This window comes from Electrona antarctica, assembly GCF_951216825.1.
Source record: "Electrona antarctica genome assembly, chromosome: 21".
Classification (NCBI taxonomy): Eukaryota; Metazoa; Chordata; class Actinopteri; order Myctophiformes; family Myctophidae; genus Electrona; species Electrona antarctica.
The window spans coordinates 4,636,018-4,659,324 of NC_136802.1; the positions used below are offsets into that span (position 1 = coordinate 4,636,018).

The following is a 23,307-nucleotide window of genomic DNA, read 5'->3' on the forward strand; positions in this document are numbered from 1 at the left end:
ACGCAGGTCGACAGAGCTACCCGGACGCAGGTCGACAGAGCTACCCGGACGCAGGTCGACAGAGCTACCCGGACGCAGGTCGACAGAGCTACCCGGACGCAGGTCGTAAACACTGGAAAACCAAACGACGAACGTCATACGTAGGGATGGAGCTCGTTAATTTGTATTGATAACGAGCAACTTAAATCGATCAGGCTTATCGAACCCACTCGCGAGCTACTGTTTTTTACACTTGGAAAATTATATTGAAGAAACTCATGTGTGTACCGTCACGATGTGCAACATTTATTAAAATGTGTTTACCCGGACAGCGCTGGTTGGCAGGTATCATTTTATCAATGCATTTTCAGACCAACATGTTTGTGCCAGCGTGTATGATTACATTTATTTCTTGATCACCTTTTGTCATGGGCCTCTATGCTCGAGAACATTGATACCGGGTACTCGATAAGCCCAAAGCTTATTGATACCGGGTACTCGATAAGCCCAAAGCTTATTGATACCGGGTACTCGATAAGCCCAAAGCTTGTTGATACCGGGTACTCGATAAGCCCAAAGCTTGTTGATAACGGGTACTCGATAAGCTTGTTATCAGGGGTCTTTTGGGGGTATCGGGTTTCGAGCTCCATCCTAGTTAGACATCAACGGTCTACTCTGCGTCCTAGATGGAATCGACGGACATATTCGCTGACGGCGGTGTGAGTGAGCGCCATCGTTAAAGGGGGGGGTTCAGTCGTCGTCGTTATCCCAGTCCTTCTTGGCCTTGGGCGCCTTGGGTCCGCCCGCCGGCTTGGCCATGATGATCTGGTTGACTCGCAGCACGGTGACCGCTGCGTTGCTGGCCAGCTTGATGCCCCAGTGCTTGACCAGGAAGGGCTCGGCCACGGCGGGCGCCTCCGCCACGTCCCGCAGCGCCAGCGCCTCCGCCTCGATGTCCAGGCCCGCCGTGCTGCGGCCCTCGTGGTGTGCCGCGTACAGCTTGGAGATCAGCTCGTTGGCCTTGAAGCCGTTGTTCTCGGCCAGGGCCCGCGGCACCGCCTCGAAGGCCTCGGCGAACTTCTTGACAGCGTACTGCTCCAGTCCGGGGCACGCCTCCCCGTAGGCGGCCACGCGCCGCGCCAGCTGGATCTCGGTGGCGCCGGCGCCGGGCAGCAGGCGCGGATCCCTTGCCAGCGCCTTGAAGCAGTTCACGCCGTCGTCCACGGCACGCTCCACGTCGTCCATCAGGTTCTCCGTGGAGCCGCGGAGCACCAGCGTGGAGACGCCGGCTCCGCCAACCCCTCCTCCCTCCCCCTCCTCGTGCCGGAAGACCACCAGCTGCGTGTCGCCCACCTCGGTGCGGTACACGCTGTCGCAGCGGCCCATCTCATCCGGCGTGGGCGGGGTGGCGATCGAGGGCAGCTCCGTCGCCCCTAGCGTGCGGCAGAGGCGCCGCAGATCGTGCTTGGAGAGCAGCCGCACCACCATCAGGCCGTGCTTGTCGGCGTAGTGCAGCGCCAGGTCGCCCACCTTCCCGCCGCACACCACCACCGTGGCGCCCGCCTCGCGGATGGCGTTGACGCGCGCCTCCATCATGACTTCCTCGCCGCGCGAGAAGCTCCGCAGCTCGGCCGCGCTGCGGATCAGCACCGTGCCTTTGGCCTCCGTGGACTCGGTGTCCAGCGGGCACGAGTAGACGGCCACACGCGCGTCCCTCGCCGACGTGACGCTGCCCTCCGCCTCGCGCCGGAATACCATGCCGCGCAGCGTGGTGGACGCCGCCAGGCCCGAGCCCAGCACCTTGCACACGCGCACGTTGTCCACGTTGAAGCTGTTCCCCGACTCCGGGTAGACGGAGACGCACGCCTCGGCGATGAGCCCGGCCAGGAAGTCCTCGTGTCCGGTCTGCTTGCTCATGATGGCCGGGCGGATGGCGGCCGCCACCTCCTTCACGTCGTGGAGGTTCGCCACCCGGGAGCACACGCACTCGGGCAGCGCCTCCAGCGCCTTGCGGCAGGCCATCTCGTAGCCCTGGATGACCTCGGGCACAGCCAGGCCCATGCGCAGCAGCTCCTCGGCGTGCTCCAGGAGGGCGCCGGCGAACACCAGCACGAAGTTGGTGCCGTCGCCGGCCTCCTGCTCCTGCATGTGCGACGCCATGGCCAGCATCTTGGCGGCCGGGTGCTGCACCTCCAGCTCGCGCAGGATGGTGGCGGCGTCGTTGGTGACGAAGCTCTTCTCCAGGTGGTTGACCACCATCTTGTTCATGCCGTTGGGGCCGTAGGCTGTGCGCGTGGTCGCCGCCAGGTCCCGGCAGGCCTGCACATTGCGGAACACCGTGTCCTCCAGGCCGGAGTAGTGCTTGGCTCCGTCCTTCAGCATCTGGGAGAAGCCGGGAGCTTTGGGAACGTGGAACGCCATATTTGTTGTTGCTGCTTTGGTACGGTGTACAGGAGAGGAGAAAAGAGTATCCACACAATGAGCTCTAGTTAATTATCTATTGTAAAGATCTATCTAGCCTCTGTTGTAGTTTTATATAGAGCTGCACCTCTGACTTAGTTAAATACGTCATCCATATATAGATGACGTATGTCTGCATATATGTTTTGGGTTTGTTTGTTTTAGCTACAGTGAAGACCGACAGTGAAGGTATCTGGTTAGGATGCCTTTCAGGTGTCTCCCTATAGGTCGATGCACGTCCCACTGGGAGGAGACCCCGGGGGAGACCAAGGATCACGTCCCACTGGGAGGAGACCCCAGGGCAGACCAAGGACCAGTTGGAGGAAACACATCGACTCACTGGCCTTGGAACATCTCGGGATGCCCCAGGAGGAAGTCACTAATGTTGCTCTGGAGAGGGAAGTCTGGAGCATACAGGCGTATGCAAAGGCTCAACTTATGTATCTTAGCTGTAAGCCCCAACATTGCAATAGTACAACATATTTTAATTAATAATTAATTAATTAATTACTTAATTATTGTTTTTTATGTTCTTTTTTCACCTAAACGTCATCATTGATGTTCATTGCAATGCCATTGGTCATGATATTTGCATATAAATACCCCCCACAGAGGCTGGAATTCACACAAATTAAAAATCTCTGGACTGTGCAATTTTGAACATTTTTTTAACCTTTTTTGAGTGGTGTAAACCACTCCTACAACTGGCTTTGTTAGTTTACGTGTCTGTCTGTCCGTCTGTTCGTACCAAAAAATGAGCATGGTTGATGCTGATTGGTTGATGCTGATTTCATTACGTCAGACATTACGTCAGACCACAGCTGATCAGTCTATATAAGACCTTACACCACTCAGTTCACACGGGTGTGATTTTTGAATGACCTTTGACCCTGATAAAAGTAAGTAAAATAACTGTTATATATGTTTTTTTGTGTGATCATTAGAATGTCTAGAACATGTTGTATTTATTATTGTGAAAGATATCGCCCAAATGTAAATGATTAATTTATTATTATTATAATTTACAAGTATTATTAAGTATTATAATTGTGCATAAAATGTGCATACATTTATTTATTTTTTACATAATTTCCTCTGATAAGTCCTAGTAGTAAAAAGTAGTAGTAAGATTGAAATCTCTTTTTTCCAAGTAGAAATTAATCCGGGTGTTACATTGCTTTATTTTTTTGGAGTGGTGCAAACCACTCCAACAACCAGCTTTGTCTGTATCTATGTTTGTGTACCTGTGTACGTGTCCGTGCACAGGTGAGCATGGTTGCTATGGTTAGTGTGTGACGTCACTGACATAGCTGATCAGACTATATAAGACCTTGCACCACTCAGTTCACACGGGTGTGATTTTTAAGTAGACTTATAGCATTTTATGTAAACACAGCACTGTATAGTCATAGTATATATCACTGCGTGAAAAGAGGAGTTAACGGGCAATTATGGGCACTGTATTCTTCCCGTAAACCTCAAGTTTAGCAGCATATACAGTTAATATACAGTTAAAGGTATATTCAGTGATTTCACTTAATTCAAATATCACTTAATTTTTCTTATTTTTTGGATAATCCTCCCTACTATAAAGTGCGCTGACCATATAAGGAGTTCCTCCCTGTCCCCAGTTAACCCCTGGGGTCAAAAAACCCTAGTTTCGGTTTGGGCTTTGGGTGGCAAAGTCTTCATCCAATCAGGATGAGAGGGGCCTTCCTCCAATCATGATCGAGTGGGGCGGGCCTTGGTGCACGTGCTGTTGGTCTGTTGTACTTCCCCCACTGTAAAGCGTGTGCATGTGCACATCTTGTTACCGGGTGGACCGGGTTTTTTTCCCCAAATCACCCAAATCACTGAATGCTCCTTTAATATACGATAATATACAGGTGTGATGGTACAATTTGGGAGTTTACCGGAGTTTGTTGGAAAGTTTAACGGGAGTTTCCTGTAATATACACATCCGTATTCCATGATTTTTGTATATATGCATAGTTTCATTATATAGATTTTCCACTGTTACGCTCTTAGCTTATGTATGATTCATGATAACTACTTTGTATGTATTTGATGTATTATCATGGTTTTTTATTCTTTGTTCTTGCTTAACCCATTGAGACCTGGAACGCATCCATGTCACGTTAGCGTTTAACCACATTAACCATTAACCCATTTTGGGGCGGGAACCCGTTTTGGTGTTTTAAACATTGTTATAATTTAGCTATTGAAAAATAGCAGATCTACAAGCTCATAGCGCGCCACCGAGTGGCAGAATTATGGAATAGTTGTGACAATGAGTCGACCAAAACATGTGCAATTCAATCTACACATTTTTACAAGAGAAAATGTTTAAAGACAACATAGTTGATAAATATAAAACATTACTATAAACCTCTTACATTTTAGTAACTCCACCATGACATTTGACCAAAATGTCCTCCTTTGCTTTGCCCTGCCTGTTGACCATGCATCAAAGTATCAAAGACCCTAACGGGTCCATTTGGTTCCATTTGTACTCTCTCAGAGTTAAATCAACGTTGATTTGACCACTGGTGTAACAGACTTGTACGCCAAGGCTGCGGGGGCGGGGGCAGGGTGGGCGGGGCCTGGGTCTGGCGCGGGGGCGGGGGAGGGGGAGGAGGCGGGGCCGGTCCCCACGAGCTGCTTCGGCGAGACGACACCACGTTCCCGATCCTGAACCCCCCCCTGTAGGAGGATTCCACTCCAGGGTTAGGAGTGGACCACTCCAACGTCGGGACCACTCCAACCTCCGGGCGATGATGACCTGGATGGTCCCAGGGGTCTCCGAGGTCTCCGAAGCCCCTCGAGGGGAAGGCAGGGAACGGTCGACGCGATCGGCGGTCGTCCTCCTGCAGTTCGGGGGGGGTTGTGGGGGGCTTGGTCCTCAGAGGGCGCGGCCTCGGAGGCGTCGTCGTCGTGTTCTTGTCCCGGAGGGGGTCCTCCCCCCCCCCGCCGCGCCCGTACAGCGGGACCACCTTGTCCCGGCTGACGGCCGAGCCGCACACGGGGCAGGCCGGCCGCTCGGCTAGCCAGCGGTGGAGGCAGGCCCAGCAGAACAGGTGACCGCACAGGCTGACCACGGCCTCCCGGGGCGCCGCCAGGCAGATGTTGCACTCGAAGGCACCCTCGTCCTCCTCCTCGCCACGCCCGCGACCGCACGACGCGCAGCGCGGGCACGGAGAGGCGCCGCGGCGGTGGTGTGAGGAGGAGCTACGAGGAGCGTTGTTGGCCGCGGAGCTCCACGAGGCCAGGGAGGAGGAGGAGGAGGAGGAGCTCTCGCTCTCCAATAGAGATTGGAGAGCGCAGCGTTTAGACATCCTATTGGCTGACGGTCGGTAGAAGTGGCTGGCGTTGGGTTTATGAAGACGGTTGAATGGCTGGCGTTGGGTTTATGAAGATGGTTGAATGGTGGTACGGTAGCGGTGTGGCTACGATGTCGTGTCCCAGCCTGACGGTGTATATATATATCCCCAAAATCAGTAGTCAAAACCAGTCAAGTTCAAGATCAGCAGTTTGACGATTTCACGTTATGGCGCTATACCCCTCTTATATTGTCAACTATGATGTCATTGTGATGATGTCACTGTGATGTCACGCATCACATTTTGGGGAACCCCCAACCACCACTGAATGGGGATGCTGGGGTTTATCTGTGCATATGCCCATACATGGAGATCCCTCATTTTTGTTGTGACATAGTTGTGAGTGAGCTTTTTGAGTGGTGTAAACCACTCCTACGACTGGCTTTGTTAGTTTACGTGTCTGTCTGTCTGTCTGTCTGTCTGTTCGTAAAAAAATGAGCATGGTTGCTACGGTCACCCAGTTCACCCGGGTGTGATTTCATTACGTCAGACATTACGTCAGACCACAGCTATATAAGACCTTACACCACTCAGTTCACACGGGTGTGATTTTTTTATTTTTTTTAGATCTGCTATTTTTGGTCAATTTCGGAAAGGATTTTAATAACTTTTTTGTTTATTTCTTGAGGGGGCGCTGTCCCCCTCCAACGTCTGCTTTCGGAAGTATATATAAGTCATGTGGCAACCAAGTCTATGGACTGTTTTAATTGTTTAGAGCACTTTGAACAAACGTTAGGCCCCCCTCACTTCATAGGAGTGTGATTTTTTTTTAAATGGGGGTCCACACCAGTGTTGTTTTCGTCGATTAAAACTAAGACGAACAATGTTCGTCAACTACCTTTTTCCACTGACGAAAACTAAATAAAAACTAAGCTATGATGACTAAAACTAAGACTAAATGTATTGACAATTTCGTCAAAAAATAAACACTAGACTAAAATGTTATGAAGGGACTAGTGAACAAGAGATCCAGTATAAGTAATTTTACACTTGGTTGCATGCTACAAGCCCACAACGGGTCGCGCTGCGACGCGTTGTGGGCGTCCCCTCAAGAACTTGATTGATACATTTTTTATTTTGATTCTTGATTGAAACATTTTTGATTCTTGATTGAAACATTATTGATTTTGATTCTTGATTGATACATTTTTTATTTTGATTCTTGATTGATACATTTTTTATTTTGATCTTTTTCCCCAACGGGACTTTTTCCCCAATGGGGGGGGGGAGTCCCAAAAGTCCCAAAAGTCCCGTTGGGGAAAAAGTCCCGTTGGGGAAAATGTCCCAAAAGTCCCTCATCATCACCACCTCATCTTTATGGTCATTATCTACATTCTACAATAATCTACCGTATCCTGCATTCATTACGGATAAACAAATAGGCCGTTTACAGTCACTGCCACATGCATGCAAATGCATGCTCTCTCTCTCTGGTATACTGTCACTTGAATGATTAAAGGAGAATTGAAAGTACATCGCCATGGTGCCTCATTCACCATTATAACCTTCATCATTAACCAATGACTAGTCTAAACTATGTAAGTATACGCACCCCTAGAAGGATAATGAATTACCACACAACAACCACATCCTTGTTCTATCATCACAGGAGATATCTTCAGGAGAGATGAGCAACTCACGATTAACAAGAACATGTTTTACATAATTATATGACACTATACATAAAGGGAGGAGTTGAGATAAAAGAGAGGATGATTATTGTGTACAATAGTTGTAATAGTGTAATCAACGGCCACAACATCGCTGAAGCTGCGAGGACTCAAGGCAAATGGAATGACGGATTGAAATTCACACAGCATAGGTAGCCTAATAAAGGTAAGGTAAAAATGTGCTCCTATAAGTAATATGTTGTTAACCTATTTTGTGGAAAAATTGGGTTAGAATCCTATACATTTCTAAATTATAATTACAATATTTTGTGTTTCTATTCTATTGGTCAATGTCGATTTCACTGACCGTCCTGTAGCTACAGTAGACCATAAGAAGTCATCATATAGGTCCTATATGATGACATCATATAGGTCCTATATGATGACTTCTTATGTCACAGAATGTCATCCTACATCCTCGTATTTGAACATTTCCATTTTAAGTAGACTATTTATTTTATAGAATATCAAACTTGTGAGTAAAAGCACCACCATGAATGCAAAATGAATGGCACTTCAAAATTCCCAGGATATGTTTACATTAGGCAGTGCAATGCATTTGAAATGGATTGATTAGTCCAATAACCATCTCCGTGCCTAGCCCCATATGGGACCTCGTACAGTATGAGCGGAGGGACTAAGGTCCCATATAGGGGGCTACTCTGTGCCCAGGCCACACACAATCACGTGGTGGCCTATATTTTGTCACAATCCATGATCTTCAACAGGGGGTCCAAACTATCATTTAGCTGGGGACCCCCTGGAACTCTCTCAAGGACCCCTGGGGGTCCCCGGACCCCACTTTGGAAACCACTGCCATAGAGGTCACCATCTGTCCCGGGACAGTGTTTAGTTTAGTTTAGTTTAGTTTATTTGCACAATAAAAACAGTACAAAAAGGTAACATCAATAAAAGAGAAGTATGTAGGTGAGAAAAGAAACCATGGAGAGCTTATATGTGGTTCTCAGTTTTCTCACCAAAGATAATATACAAGTAGTAAGGAGACAAAGTAATCAAACATAGGTATGGAAAATAACAAAATACAACAAATACATTGTGTGTGTGTGTGTGTGTGTGTGTGTGTCTGTGTGTCTGTGTGTCTGTCTGTCTGTCTGTCTGTCTGTCTGTCTGTCTGTCTGTCTGTGCGTGCGTGCGTGCGTGCGTGCGTCTGTGCGTGCGTGCGTGCGTGCGTGCCATGCACGCACACGCAAGCCTGAGTGGGCCTAAGTACATGCATGTCTGTCTGTGTCTGAGTAAGCACAATAAAGCTACATTACATTAGAATCAAGTGGAGAGGGTTGCTTCAAGAGGCTGGCCCTCAATCTATGTTTAAAGTTACAGAGTGAAGATGAGGAGTTGGCAATAAGTATGTGTGAATTCCAGAGTAAAGAACCTCTGACTTTTATGGCTAAGAGTGGTACGGCTGAAGGGAGGATGAATATTATCAGATTGTCTAGTATTATAATCATGAATCTTAAAATATTCTTTGAAAGTTGTAGAAAGAATATTTGGAAGATAAGTGCATTTATAGATGAAAGAACAGGACTGTACTATGTTAATGTCATAGATAGACAATACATTTATAGATGAAAGAACAGGACTGTACTATGTTAATGTCATAGATAGACAATACATTTATAGATGAAAGAACAGGACTGTACTATGTTAATGTCATCGACAGACAATACATTTATAGATGAAAGAACAGGACTGTACTATGTTAATGTCATCGATAGACAACACATTTAGATCTTTAAACAGAGGAGTAGATGGAGCCAACTAGTCAGAAGAGGTAGCTATTCTTACAAATTTCTTTTGAATAATTAATAATTTGTGTAAATTGGATGGATATGTACTTGCCCAGACAATATTGCAATAAATGAGATATGGATAAATCAAACTGTAATAAAGGGTTCAAAGGCAAGCCTGAACCAGGCCCCTAATTCTTCTGATGATACCAAATTATCTTACTGTATGTACCGGTGTGTGTTCTTTCCAAGACAATTTTTCATCCACCAGGATTCCTAGGAACTTGGTGGATGAATGTGGAAGACCCATGGCCTATAAGGATGTTTCAAAGCAGGACATGCAAATAGACATACAGTATTTTAATAACATTGAGTGGGTATGGCTAATTTATACATTATTTACTAGCCTACCCATGCTCTAAGTCTAAAACACAGAACATCACTCTTTAAAACATTCTACTGTATGTACTTAGTGTATATGTTAATCATGTTGTTTTAAGTAAAATGTAATTTGCATGCAATATGACAATAGGCTACACTCAGTTCTACAGATTAAGACAAACAGCGCCTCTCAGTGGCGGCATCGTGCATCATGTTCTGCCAGCTCTTCATGTTCTTCAGTGTTTTGTCAGGTCAGTAGTTCTATAACATTCATGGATATTTACATAAAGGGATAATAGATCCTATACAATACCGTTATTGAGTGGTGCAACCACTCCAAGGAACAGGATGTCCCTATGTTTAGAGTAACAACAGGGGGCGCTGTTGCACCACTCACTTCAGACTGGCCTGATTTCTTTAGTTGTTGTTGTGTGACAGTTGAGGCACTCCAAGTGGCCAAATCTGGTACTGCAAGTTTGGGCCGGTTTGGGCCCCCTCCAAAAAAGGTCTTGAGCCAATGGGCTGGACTCACATGGAGGTAATTAACCCATTGAGACCTGAGACCAGATTTTAGAAATGTCATCTAAATCCATGTCTGTTAACCTGTGGAGGACGTATAGACGGATGAAGTTTATTACTGTGGCTGCTGGTATGGGGTCCGTTCTGTCATCAGCCTGGCTGGAATCACCTGATCACTGTAAATTAGAGACTGTAAATTAGAGATGGCGGATTTAGCCGCGGTTGCTGCGGTCCTTTCTATTAGTAACGCCCGACGCCCAAGACGAAGTTTTATCCAAAAGACGAAGTTTATTGATATGAAAACGGATAGCATCGCGCCACAGCCTAGGAGCGCCTGTCACTCCCCATCTCTCTAACGGATAGCATCGCTCCACAGCCTAGGAGCATGTAGCATGTAGCATGTAGCATGTAGCATCGCTCCACAGCCTAACGGATAGCATCGCTCCACAGCCTAGGAGCGCCTGTCACTCCCCATCTCTAAACGGATAGCATCGCTCCACAGCCTAGGAGCGCCTGTCACTCCCCATCTCTAAACGGATAGCATCGCTCCACAGCCTAGGAGCGCCTGTCACTCCCCAACGGATAGCATCGCTCCACAGCCTAGGAGCACCTGTCACTCCCCATCTCTCTAAACGGATAGCATCGCTCCACAGCCTAGGAGCGCCTGTCACTCCCCATCTCTCTAAAGGGATAGCATCGCTCCACAGCCTAGGAGCACCTGTCACTCCCCAACGGATAGCATCGCTCCACAGCCTAGGAGCGCCTGTCACTCCCCATCTCAAACGGATAGCATCGCTCCACAGCCTAGGAGCTAGGAGCTCCACAGCCTAGGAGCTAGGAGCCTGGGAGCTAGGAGCTCCACAGCCTAGGAGCGCCTGTCACTCCCCATCTCTAGGCTGTGGAGCTCCACAGCCTAGGAGCTAGGAGCCTAGGAGCCTAGGAGCTAGGAGCTCCACAGCCTAGGAGCTAGGAGCCTAGGAGCCTAGGAGCTAGGAGCTCCACAGCCTAGGAGCTAGGAGCCTAGGAGCCTAGGAGCTAGGAGCTCCACAGCCTAGGAGCTAGGAGCCTAGGAGCTAGGAGCTCCACAGCCTAGGAGCTAGGAGCTAGGAGCTCCACAGCCTAGGAGCTAGGAGCCTAGGAGCCTAGGAGCTAGGAGCTCCACAGCCTAGGAGCCTAGGAGCCTAGGAGCTAGGAGCTCCACAGCCTAGGAGCTAGGAGCTAGGAGCTCCACAGCCTAGGAGCTAGGAGCCTAGGAGCTAGGAGCTCCACAGCCTAGGAGCTAGGAGCCTAGGAGCCTAGGAGCTAGGAGCTCCACAGCCTAGGAGCTAGGAGCTCCACAGCCTAGGAGCTAGGAGCCTAGGAGCCTAGGAGCTAGGAGCTCCACAGCCTAGGAGCTAGGAGCCTAGGAGCCTAGGAGCTAGGAGCTCCACAGCCTAGGAGCTAGGAGCCTAGGAGCTAGGAGCTCCACAGCCTAGGAGCTAGGAGCCTAGGAGCCTAGGAGCTAGGAGCTCCACAGCCTAGGAGCCTAGGAGCCTAGGAGCTAGGAGCTCCACAGCCTAGGAGCTAGGAGCCTAGGAGCTAGGAGCCTAGGAGCCTAGGAGCTAGGAGCTCCACAGCCTAGGAGCTAGGAGCCTAGGAGCTAGGAGCTAGGAGCTCCACAGCCTAGGAGCTAGGAGCCTAGGAGCCTAGGAGCTAGGAGCCTAGGAGCTAGGAGCTCCACAGCCTAGGAGCCTAGGAGCTAGGAGCCTAGGAGCTAGGAGCCTAGGAGCTAGGAGCTCCACAGCCTAGGAGCCTAGGAGCTAGGAGCCTAGGAGCTAGGAGCCTAGGAGCCTAGGAGCTAGGAGCCTAGGAGCTAGGAGCCTAGGAGCCTAGGAGCTAGGAGCCTAGGAGCCTAGGAGCTAGGAGCCTAGGAGCTAGGAGCCTAGGAGCCTAGGAGCTAGGAGCTAGGAGCCTAGGAGCTAGGAGCTAGGAGCCTAGGAGCGCCTGTCACTCCCCATCTCTCTCCCCGCTGCCTGTCACTCTACTGTCATAAAATAACAAATCTTGTAAAAAAAAAAAAAAAAAGATTGCATCAGCATTCCACGTTGGTGGCAGATAATAGTAGAATGAAAATGAGTTTTCATTCTGAATTCGGGTGGTACCAGATCATGGTTGCTCCCTAGTGTTGTGGGTCTGACTGTCACTCACTTTGGAGAAGTAGAACTAGTTAGACAGGTATGAGGGTATTGAGGGCACTGTCATTTACCCATCACAACTATTAGGAGCAGTGAGCACTATTAATAAAGTGAGTGGGGAGCAGTTAGTGGTTAAGGGTCTTATTGACACACAGACCACGGCCAGGGTGAGAACTGGACACCTTTCTGTTTCCCAGACTAGCCTCTCTCCCACAACACTAGTGGTCCTTGACTTCCCTCTCCATCCGTCTACTTTTCCCCTGTCCTCAGCATCTGAGACTTCTACCATCGAACCCGAGCTGACCTGCTACACTTCCAATGGTACAAACTATCGGGGGACCATTGCCCAGACGGTCTCTGGTGAAACGTGCCAGAACTGGTCGGCCCAGACACCTCACAAGCACACCTACACGCCCGAAAACTACCCACACGCGTAAGAACACCCTGCCAAAATGTCTGTCTGTCTGTCTGTCTGTCTGTCTGTCTGTCTGTCTGTCTGTCTGTCTGTCTGTCTGTCTGTCTGTCTGTCTGTATTTCTATCTACATACAGTAATACTGTACATTCTGTACCTACATTTCTGTCAGCGGCCTGGACAGGAACTACTGCCGTAATCCAGGTGGTGATAGAATGCCATGGTGCTACACCACTGCCAATGACACACGCTGGGACTGGTGCCAGGTGCCCAGGTGTCAGACAGGTAGGACTACTGCCCGGTGCCCAGGTGTCAGCCAGGTAGGACTGGTGCCCGGTGCCCAGGTGTCAGCCAGGTAGGACTACTGCCCGGTGCCCAGGTGTCAGCCAGGTAGGACTACTGCCCGGTGCCCAGGTGTCAGCCAGGTAGGACTACTGCCCGGTGCCCAGGTGTCAGCCAGGTAGGACTACTGCCCGGTGCCCAGATGTCAGCCAGGTAGGACTACTGCCCGGTGCCCAGGTGTCAGCCAGGTAGGACTACTGCCCGGTGCCCAGGTGTCAGACAGGTAGGACTACTGCCCGGTGCCCAGGTGTCAGCCAGGTAGGACTGGTGCCCGGTGCCCAGGTGTCAGCCAGGTAGGACTACTGCCCGGTGCCCAGGTGTCAGCCAGGTAGGACTGGTGCCCGGTGCCCAGGTGTCAGCCAGGTAGGACTACTGCCCGGTGCCCAGGTGTCAGCCAGGTAGGACTACTGCCCGGTGCCCAGGTGTGAAGACGCTCCCAGGCCAGGTAGCTGTTATTGTTTACAGAGAAACTGAATTTAGCTACAGTAGATGTGGACGTTCCCAGGCTTACCGTTTACTGTTCTGTTATTGAGCATCAGTAGCATCCAGTCTGGATTAGTGCAACACACCACAACACACTGTGTGTGTGTGTGTGTGTGTGTGTGTGTGTGTGTGTGTGTGTGTGTGTGTGTGTGTGTGTGTGTGTGTGTGTGTGTGTGTGTGTGTGTGTGTGTGTGTGTGTGTGTGTGTGTGTGTGTGTGTGTGTGTCTCAACAAAGTCTGTTCAAATTACAACTGGTTCAGAAATGCTGATGCTTGACGTAGAAGGTTTAGCAACATCAACACAGCCTCCATAGAGTCCCCCCCTCGTCTCCACGGGGTGCATGCATTGGTTAGACATAAAAACAGTCCTACAGTCATTAGTCAGACAAACCCGTGCTGCGGGTTAAAAATCACCTACAACAGTAGGGTTAGGTTAGGGTTTGGGGGTTTGAGGGTGTCTGACTGTTGGTATGTCTAACTAAACACATGCACCCGGCCGTCTCCACAGAACCAAAGCAGGTGTTTAAAGTGAAGCTGACCCTGGACGACCCCACTGTGGACCTGAATGATCCTGCCGCGATGGAGGCCATCTTGAAGCAGGTCAGTGTCTCTAGGTTCAAGTCCAACAACACAGCTGGACCAGAGGACTAATGTCTGTTGAGGTGAATAACAAGTATTTTTCTCTCAGATGAAAGAGAAACTGAAGCAGCGAGGGGTGAGTGGAGACGTCAAGCTGACATGGAAGAAGCAGCCTGGTGGAAAAGTCTTCAAAAAGGAGGAGAAAAATAGGAAGAAGAAGACAGAGCTCTGAATAATAATAATTCCAAAATGAGAACTCCACTGAATTACTTCTTAAAATTGATTTGTGAAGAATAGTAGAGGTAGAATAGTTTGGAGGAATTGTAGAAAGCTCAAGAAAACCTTAGTTCATGAATAGTGTTCCATGTTCATAAGTTAATTATATTAATTATACTAACTATTATATTATTATTTAATATTGGAATGCATTAAACAAATGCATCTGAATGTTCACACCTTGTCACATGTCTTCATCTCTTAAAACCAGCATCTGTATGTGTCACTTTAGATTTTAAGCACGTGAACATTGTTTTATACTTTGGCTATTCAAAAAATATCAGATATGCAAGCTCATACAATAAAACTCGTGCAAATCATGCAAATATTTGAATATTTGCAATAGATAATTGAACATTTTTAACTCTAATCTTTGCTTCTGGGGGCCCCTGAAACAAAAATCATGGGCCCCATGCAGCCAGACTATAGCAGCTAATCTCTGCTCCACCAACAGCCATGCTACATTCAATGAATTAAAGGGACACTTCACCCTTTTTGAAGTATGTTATGTTAATGACGTTTAGGAGATTTAGAACACTTTCCTGGGGGTCTTTATGTGTGTAATATGTGGTTTTAGATATTTTAGATTTTAGCAGTGAGCCCAGTGTCTCTGATATCATCGACACTGGGCTCACTTCCTTCCTGGACTACAATTCCCGTAATGCTTTGGTGCACTGCTCCTCCTCGTGGATAGGGGGAGGGCTGTCTTACTGAGACATGTATTCCAGGAAGTAAGTGAGCCCAGTGTCAATGACATCAGAGACACTGGGCTCACTGCTAAAATCTAAAATATCTAAAACCACATTATTACACACATAAAGACCCCAGGAAAGTGTTCTAAATCTTCTAAATGCCATTAACATATATTTTTTTGCAAAAAGGGTGAAGTTTCCCTTTAAGTGTAGTGTATTAGAGCTAATGTTGCAGGCATGTGGCTGGGGGAGGTCATAGAGGTTGTGGAGCATTTTGAAGTGAATTCATCATCACCACCTCATCCTTATGATCATTATCTACATTCTACAGTATCCTGCATTCGTCACGAATAAACAAGAAGGACATTTACAGTCATTGCCACATGCATGCAAATGCTTGCTCTCTGGTACTATCATTTGAATAAAAAAGGAGAATCGAATGTATAGCGTCATTCATCATCACCATTATAATCAAGATACAACGAGGGGGAAAAGGGTACAGAAAAATGTGACAAACAGTAAGCCAGGGCTCCACCGGACGCGTTGCGTCTCCGTCGCGTCGCGTCAAAAAACGCACCGGTTCAATTTGAATGCACGCGTCGCGTCTCCGTCAACGCGGGCTGTGTAGCCACCCTTCATTGATTAAAAAGGGAACATTCCCTGACGGTGACGGAGACGCGACGCTGACGCGCCCGGTGGAGCCCGGCCGTTAGACTTGCAATCGTTGCTATTTCAGCAACCCTGAATTCCTTCAAAGCCAACTCTAAACGACTTAGAGCAGTGGTTCCCAAAGTGGGGTCCCGGGGACCCCCAGGGGTCCTTGAGGGAGTTCCAGGGGGTACCCAGTTAAATGGTAGTTTGGAACCAAATGGACCCTTATGGGTCTGTAACTCTGAGAGTGTACAAATGGACCCTAACGGGTCCATTTGGTTCCATTTGTACACTCTCAGAGTTAAATTAACAGTGATTTTACAATATAAATTGGGGGTCTCAGAGATAGAAATGCCATTAAATGGGGGTCTGTAGACTAATGCATGTCAAACTGGGGGACCTTTGAATCACTGCTAGAGCCGTAAAGATCTTCTCTTAAGGGGGTCCCCGGCATGTCTTAAGGGGGTCCCCGGCATGTCCCCGTGTCTTCTCTTAAGGGGGTCCCCGGCATGTCCCCGTGTCTTCTCTTAAGGGGGTCCCCGGCATATCTCTTAAGGGGGTCCCCGGCATGTCCCCGTGTCTTCTCTTAAGGGGGTCCCCGGCATGTCCCCGTGTCTTCTCTTAAGGGGGTCCCCGGCATGTCCCCGTGTCTTCTCTTAAGGGGGTCCCCGGCATGTCCCCGTGTCTTCTCTTAAGGGGGTCCCCGGCATGTCCCCGTGTCTTCTCTTAAGGGGGTCCCCGGCATGTCCCCGTGTCTTCTCTTAAGGGGGTCCCCGGCATATCTTAAGGGGGTCCCCGGCATGTCCCCGTGTCTTCTCTTAAGGGGGTCCCCGGCATGTCCCCGTGTCTTCTCTTAAGGGGGTCCCCGGCATATCTTAAGGGGGTCCCCGGCATGTCCCCGTGTCTTCTCTTAAGGGGGTCCCCGGCATGTCCCCGTGTCTTCTCTTAAGGGGGTCCCCGGCATATCTTAAGGGGGTCCCCGGCATGTCCCCGTGTCTTCTCTTAAGGGGGTCCCCGGCATGTCCCCGTGTCTTCTCTTAAGGGGGTCCCCGGCATGTCCCCGTGTCTTCTCTTAAGGGGGTCCCCGGCATGTCCCCGTGTCTTCTCTTAAGGGGGTCCCCGGCATGTCCCCGTGTCTTCTCTTAAGGGGGTCCCCGGCATGTCCCCGTGTCTTCTCTTAAGGGGGTCCCCGGCATGTCCCCGTGTCTTCTCTTAAGGGGGTCCCCGGCATGTCCCCGTGTCTTCTCTTAAGGGGGTCCCCGGCATGTCCCCGTGTCTTCTCTTAAGGGGGTCCCCGGCATATCTTAAGGGGGTCCCCGGCATGTCCCCGTGTCTTCTCTTAAGGGGGTCCCCGGCATGTCCCCGTGTCTTCTCTTAAGGGGGTCCCCGGCATATCTTAAGGGGGTCCCCGGCATGTCCCCGTGTCTTCTCTTAAGGGGGTCCCCGGCATGTCCCCGTGTCTTCTCTTAAGGGGGTCCCCGGCATGTCCCCGTGTCTTCTCTTAAGGGGGTCCCCGGCATGTCCCCGTGTCTTCTCTTAAGGGGGTCCCCGGCATGTCCCCGTGTCTTCTCTTAAGGGGGTCCCCGGCATGTCCCCGTGTCTTCTCTTAAGGGGGTCCCCGGCATGTCCCCGTGTCTTCTCTTAAGGGGGTCCCCGGCATGTCCCCGTGTCTTCTCTTAAGGGGGTCCCCGGCATGTCCCCGTGTCTTCTCTTAAGGGGGTCCCCGACATATCTTAAGGGGGTCCCCGGCATGTCCCCGTGTCTTCTCTTAAGGGGGTCCCCGGCATGTCCCCGTGTCTTCTCTTAAGGGGGTCCCCGGCATATCTTAAGGGGGTCCCCGGCATGTCCCCGTGTCTTCTCTTAAGGGGGTCCCCGGCATGTCCCCGTGTCTTCTCTTAAGGGGGTCCCCGGCATATCTTAAGGGGGTCCCCGGCATGTCCCCGTGTCTTCTCTTAAGGGGGTCCCCGGCATGTCCCCGTGTCTTCTCTTAAGGGGGTCCCCGGCATGTCCCCGTGTCTTCTCTTAAGGGGGTCCCCGGCATGTCCCCGTGTCTTCTCTTAAGGGGGTCCCCGGCATGTCCCCGTGTCTTCTCTTAAGGGGGTCCCCGGCATGTCCCCGTGTCTTCTCTTAAGGGGGTCCCCGGCATGTCCCCGTGTCTTCTCTTAAGGGGGTCCCCGGCATGTCCCCGTGTCTTCTCTTAAGGGGGTCCCCGGCATGTCCCTGTGTCTTCTCTTAAGGGGGTCCCCGGCATGTCCCCGTGTCAATTTGGGGGTCCTTGACATGACAAAGTTTGGGAACCACTGACTTAGAGCAGGGGTTCTCAACCCGTGGGTCGCGACCCCTCGAGGGGTCGCCAAATTATTTTGGGGGGTCCCCAAATTATTTTCAACCAACTGAATGGCTGTAAAGTGGAAATGAAGAGTTTACATATAAGTACACATAGTACATGCATACACCTTCCCCAATGATTATGGTTTCAGTATTTATTTATGGTGTATTGTCTCTATTATTAAGGTTATTGTAGCAGTCAATTTATATTGGGGGTCAGGAGGGGGCGGGGCGGGGGTCCCGAGACGTTGCCAAAGCATTTTCGGGGGTCCCCGGCCAAAAAGGTTGAGAACCCCTGACTTAGAGGACACAATGGTGCATCAGATAGAGAGTAAGCAGCTACATTTACATCAGGGGTGGGCAACTGGCGGCCCGGGGGCCACATGCGGCCCCCACCTTCACTTAATGCGGCCCTCATGTTAATATCAGAATACTGATATAGTATTGATTTCAGCTGTTACAATTCCAAACCCGCTTTAATTACTTCATGACTAGTATTAAATGACTATAGTACTTAATGACTAGTATTAAAATGTTAGTCTTTTTGTGTCCATTGTAGATATGTTAACAGTTCATAAAGTTAACATAACTATAACTAAATGCATTTGAAATTCAATAAAAAATGTTACTTTTCAGGATTCCTATTCAAAAATAGCAAAAGATTATTCAGGTTTTCAATTCAAATATAGCAAAAATAGTGGCCCCTCTGGAGTGAGTCGTCAAAGTTGCCCACCCCTGATTTACATCAACAGGCAAGACAGGCATCCAGTTGAACTGTTTACCACAGGACAACAAACACGTCATTGTTCTGTCATCACTTTCATCTTCAGAGGAGAGATGTTCAGGAGAGATTAGCTACTCCCGAACAAGAACATGTTTTACATTATTTACATAACTATGACACATACAGAAAGGCTCAGGAGGATATAAAAAAGAGAGGATAGTTATTAGACATGTACACAAGCTGCGAGGAATCAAGACAACGGACTGACATTCACACAGCATACTGTAGGTAATAAAGGTACGGTCAAACTTTCCTCCTATTTAAATTGTCTACAGGTAATATGTTCTTAACGTATTTTGTAAAAAAAAAATTGGGTTAGAATCCTACATTTCTAAATTATAATTAATTACAATATTTTGTGTTTTGTTAAGTTTGTGTTGACACCTTGGTCGATTTCACCGACCGTTCTGTAGCTACAATATATGATGACTTCTAATGTCACAGAATGTCATCCTATATCCTCCTATTTGTATCTTTCCAATTTTAACTAGACTATTTATTTTAGTATCAAACTTGTGAGTAAAAGCACTACCATGAATGCAAAATGAATGGCACCTTAAAATTCCCAGGATATGTTTACATTAGGCAGTGCAATGCATTTGAAATGGATTGATTAGTCCAATGACCAATAACCATCTCTGTGTCGAGGCCCACCGCTCGCGTGGTGGCCTATATGTTTTGTCACAATCCATGCTCTTCAACAGGGGGTCCATGAGGCCTATATATGGCGGGGGTCTATATATGGCAGGGGGTCCATGAGGCCTATATATGGCGGGGGTCTATATATGGCAGGGGGTCCATGAGGCCTATATATGGCGGGGGTCTTCAATGTGTTTCAGGCCAAGGAAAGATTTAGCAGGGACCCGGCCCCTCTAAAGATTGTATACAATTATTGTGTTGCATGTTCAACTTTTTTCAAAAAGCTTTGACTTGATCAGTGTTGTGTAAATGCATGTTTTTTAGTTTAGTCAAATCTCTTTGCCAAAAACACTTGTAGATCGGCTACTGTTGTTCCCTCCAGAATAACGATGCTTTCCAACAGGTTAAAGGAGAATTCCATGCTAGAAGGCTTTCTTACCTTTATTTGTAGTTGTTACGTCCCCACCAAAGAGGTCCAGGTGTTATTTGTAGTTATTCGTCCCCACCAAGAGGTCCAGGTGTTATTTTGTGCAAAAGCGCATTATTGGCTATTTCCCCTACCTCAATGAATTGCATTGAATTGCATTGCATTGAATGGGGCTATGGGGTGCTAATTCGCTTATTTCCATCGCTCAAAAATCTTTTTTTTGGTATATATCCTCTCTTCATAAGCGGCACACTTTACTACTTATTTCGATGGAAATAAGTGAATTAGCACAAAAACCCAACCCCCATTGAGGGTTTATATTAGGGGAAATAGCCAATAATGCACTTTTGCACAAAAAAACACCTGGACCTCTTTGGTGGGGACGTAACAACTACAAATAAAGGTACGAAAGCCTTCTAGTATGGAATTCTCCTTTAATGTCAAAAGTAACGTATCACACAAAAAAGGTTTGGCGGCACCCTGAGGACCCCCTGTAGTAACTTTGAGGACCCCCTGTAGTAGCTCTGAGGACCCCCTGTAGTAACTCTGAAGACCCCCTGTAGTACTGAGGACCCCCTGTAGTAACTCTGAGGACCCCCTGTAGTAACTCTGAGGACCCCCTGTAGTAACTGAGGACCCCCTGTAGTACTGAGGACCCCCTGTAGTACTGAGGACCCCCTGTAGTAACTCTGAGGATCCCCTGTAGTAACTCTGAGGACCCCCTGTAGTAACTGAGGACCCCCTGTAGTACTGAGGACCCCCTGTAGTAACTGAGGACCCCCTGTAGTACTGAGGACCCCCTGTAGTAACTCTGAGGATCCCCTGTAGTACTGAGGACCCCCTGTAGTAACTATGAGGACCCCCTGTAGTACTGAGGACCCCCTGTAGTAACTCTGAGGACCCCCTCTAGTAACTCTGAGGACCCCCTGTAGTAACTCTGAAGACCCCCTGTAGTACTGAGGACCCCCTGTAGTAACTCTGAGGACCCCCTGTAGTAACTGAGGACCCCCTGTAGTACTGAGGACCCCCTGTAGTAACTCTGAGGACCCCCTGTAGTAACTGAGGACCCCCTGTAGTAACTGAGGACCCCCTGTAGTAACTCTGAGGACCCCCTGTAGTAGCTCTGAGGACCCCCTGTAGTAACTGAGGACCCCCTGTAGTACTGAGGACCCCCTGTAGTAGCTCTGAGGACCCCCTGTAGTAACTGAGGACCCCCTGTAGTACTGAGGACCCCCTGTAGTAACTCTGAGGACCCCCTGTAGTAGCTCTGAGGACCCCCTGTAGTAACTGAGGACCCCCTGTAGTAGCTCTGAGGACCCCCTGTAGTAACTCTGAGGACCCCCTGTAGTAACTGAGGACCCCCTGTAGTAACTCTGAGGACCCCCTGTAGTAGCTCTGAGGACCCCCTGTAGTAACTCTGAGGACCCCCTGTAGTAACTCTGAGGACCCCCTGTAGTACTGAGGACCCCCTGTAGTAGCTCTGAGGACCCCCTGTAGTAGCTCTGAGGACCCCCTGTAGTAACTCTGAGGACCCCCTGTAGTAACTCTGAGGACCCCCTGTAGTACTGAGGACCCCCTGTAGTAACTCTGAGGACCCCCTGTAGTAGCTCTGAGGACCCCCTGTTGTAACTCTGAGGACCCCCTGTAGTAACTCTGAGGACCCTGTAGTAACTCTGAGGACCCCCTGTAGTAACTCTGAGGACCCCCTGTAGTAACTGAGGACCCCCTGTAGTAACTGAGGACCCCCTGTAGTACTGAGGACCCCCTGTAGTAACTCTGAGGATCCCCTGTAGTACTGAGGACCCCCTGTAGTAACTATGAGGACCCCCTGTAGTACTGAGGACCCCCTGTAGTAACTGAGGACCCCCTGTAGTACTGAGGACCCCCTGTAGTAACTCTGAGGATCCCCTGTAGTACTGAGGACCCCCTGTAGTAACTATGAGGACCCCCTGTAGTACTGAGGACCCCCTGTAGTAACTCTGAGGACCCCCTCTAGTAACTCTGAGGACCCCCTGTAGTAACTCTGAAGACCCCCTGTAGTACTGAGGACCCCCTGTAGTAACTCTGAGGACCCCCTGTAGTAACTGAGGACCCCCTGTAGTACTGAGGACCCCCTGTAGTAGCTCTGAGGACCCCCTGTAGTAACTGAGGACCCCCTGTAGTAACTGAGGACCCCCTGTAGTAACTCTGAGGACCCCCTGTAGTAACTGAGGACCCCCTGTAGTAACTCTGAGGACCCCCTGTAGTAGCTCTGAGGACCCCCTGTAGTAACTCTGAGGACCCCCTGTAGTAACTCTGAGGACCCCCTGTAGTACTGAGGACCCCCTGTAGTAGCTCTGAGGACCCCCTGTAGTAACTCTGAGGACCCCCTGTAGTAACTGAGGACCCCCTGTAGTAACTCTGAGGACCCCCTGTAGTAGCTCTGAGGACCCCCTGTAGTAACTCTGAGGACCCCCTGTAGTAACTCTGAGGACCCCCTGTAGTAACTCTGAGGACCCCCTGTAGTAACTCTGAGGACCCCCTGTAGTACTGAGGACCCCCTGTAGTAGCTCTGAGGACCCCCTGTAGTAGCTCTGAGGACCCCCTGTAGTAGCTCTGAGGACCCCCTGTAGTAACTCTGAGGACCCCCTGTAGTAACTCTGAGGACCCCCTGTAGTACTGAGGACCCCCTGTAGTAACTCTGAGGACCCCCTGTAGTAGCTCTGAGGACCCCCTGTAGTAACTCTGAGGACCCCCTGTAGTAACTCTGAGGACCCCCTGTAGTAACTCTGAGGACCCTGTAGTAACTCTGAGGACCCCCTGTTGTAACTCTGAGGACCCCCTGTAGTACTGAGGACCCCCTGTAGTAGCTCTGAGGACCCCCTGTAGTAACTGAGGACCCCCTGTAGTAGCTCTGAGGACCCCCTGTAGTAACTCTGAGGACCCCCTGTAGTAACTCTGAGGACCCCCTGTAGTAACTCTGAGGACCCCCTGTAGTAACTCTGAAGACCCCCTGTAGTAACTGAGGACCCCCTGTAGTAACTCTGAGGACCCCCTGTAGTACTGAGGACCCCCTGTAGTACTGAGGACCCCCTGTAGTAACTCTGAGGATCCCCTGTAGTAACTGAGGACCCCCTGTAGTAACTGAGGACCCCCTGTAGTACTGAGGACCCCCTGTAGTAACTCTGAGGATCCCCTGTAGTACTGAGGACCCCCTGTAGTAACTATGAGGACCCCCTGTAGTACTGAGGACCCCCTGTAGTAACTCTGAGGACCCCCTCTAGTAACTCTGAGGACCCCCTGTAGTAACTCTGAAGACCCCCTGTAGTAACTGAGGACCCCCTGTAGTACTGAGGACCCCCTGTAGTAACTGAGGACCCCCTGTAGTACTGAGGACCCCCTGT

The 23,307-nt window shown here is 49.6% G+C and overlaps 1 protein-coding gene across 1 annotated transcript; it reads right to left on the reverse strand.

Annotated features, from left to right (window-relative positions):
- Nucleotides 1–729: 729 nt before the first annotated feature.
- Nucleotides 730–2,400, reverse strand: LOC306913817 (T-complex protein 1 subunit theta-like; the record flags this gene model as incomplete). The annotated part of the gene is made up of 1 exon (XM_079490628.1): nucleotides 730–2,400. One exon carries the CDS (start codon nucleotides 2,398–2,400, stop codon nucleotides 730–732), a length of 1,671 nt encoding a protein of 556 aa, XP_079346754.1.
- Between the last annotated feature and the right edge of the window lie 20,907 nt (nucleotides 2,401–23,307).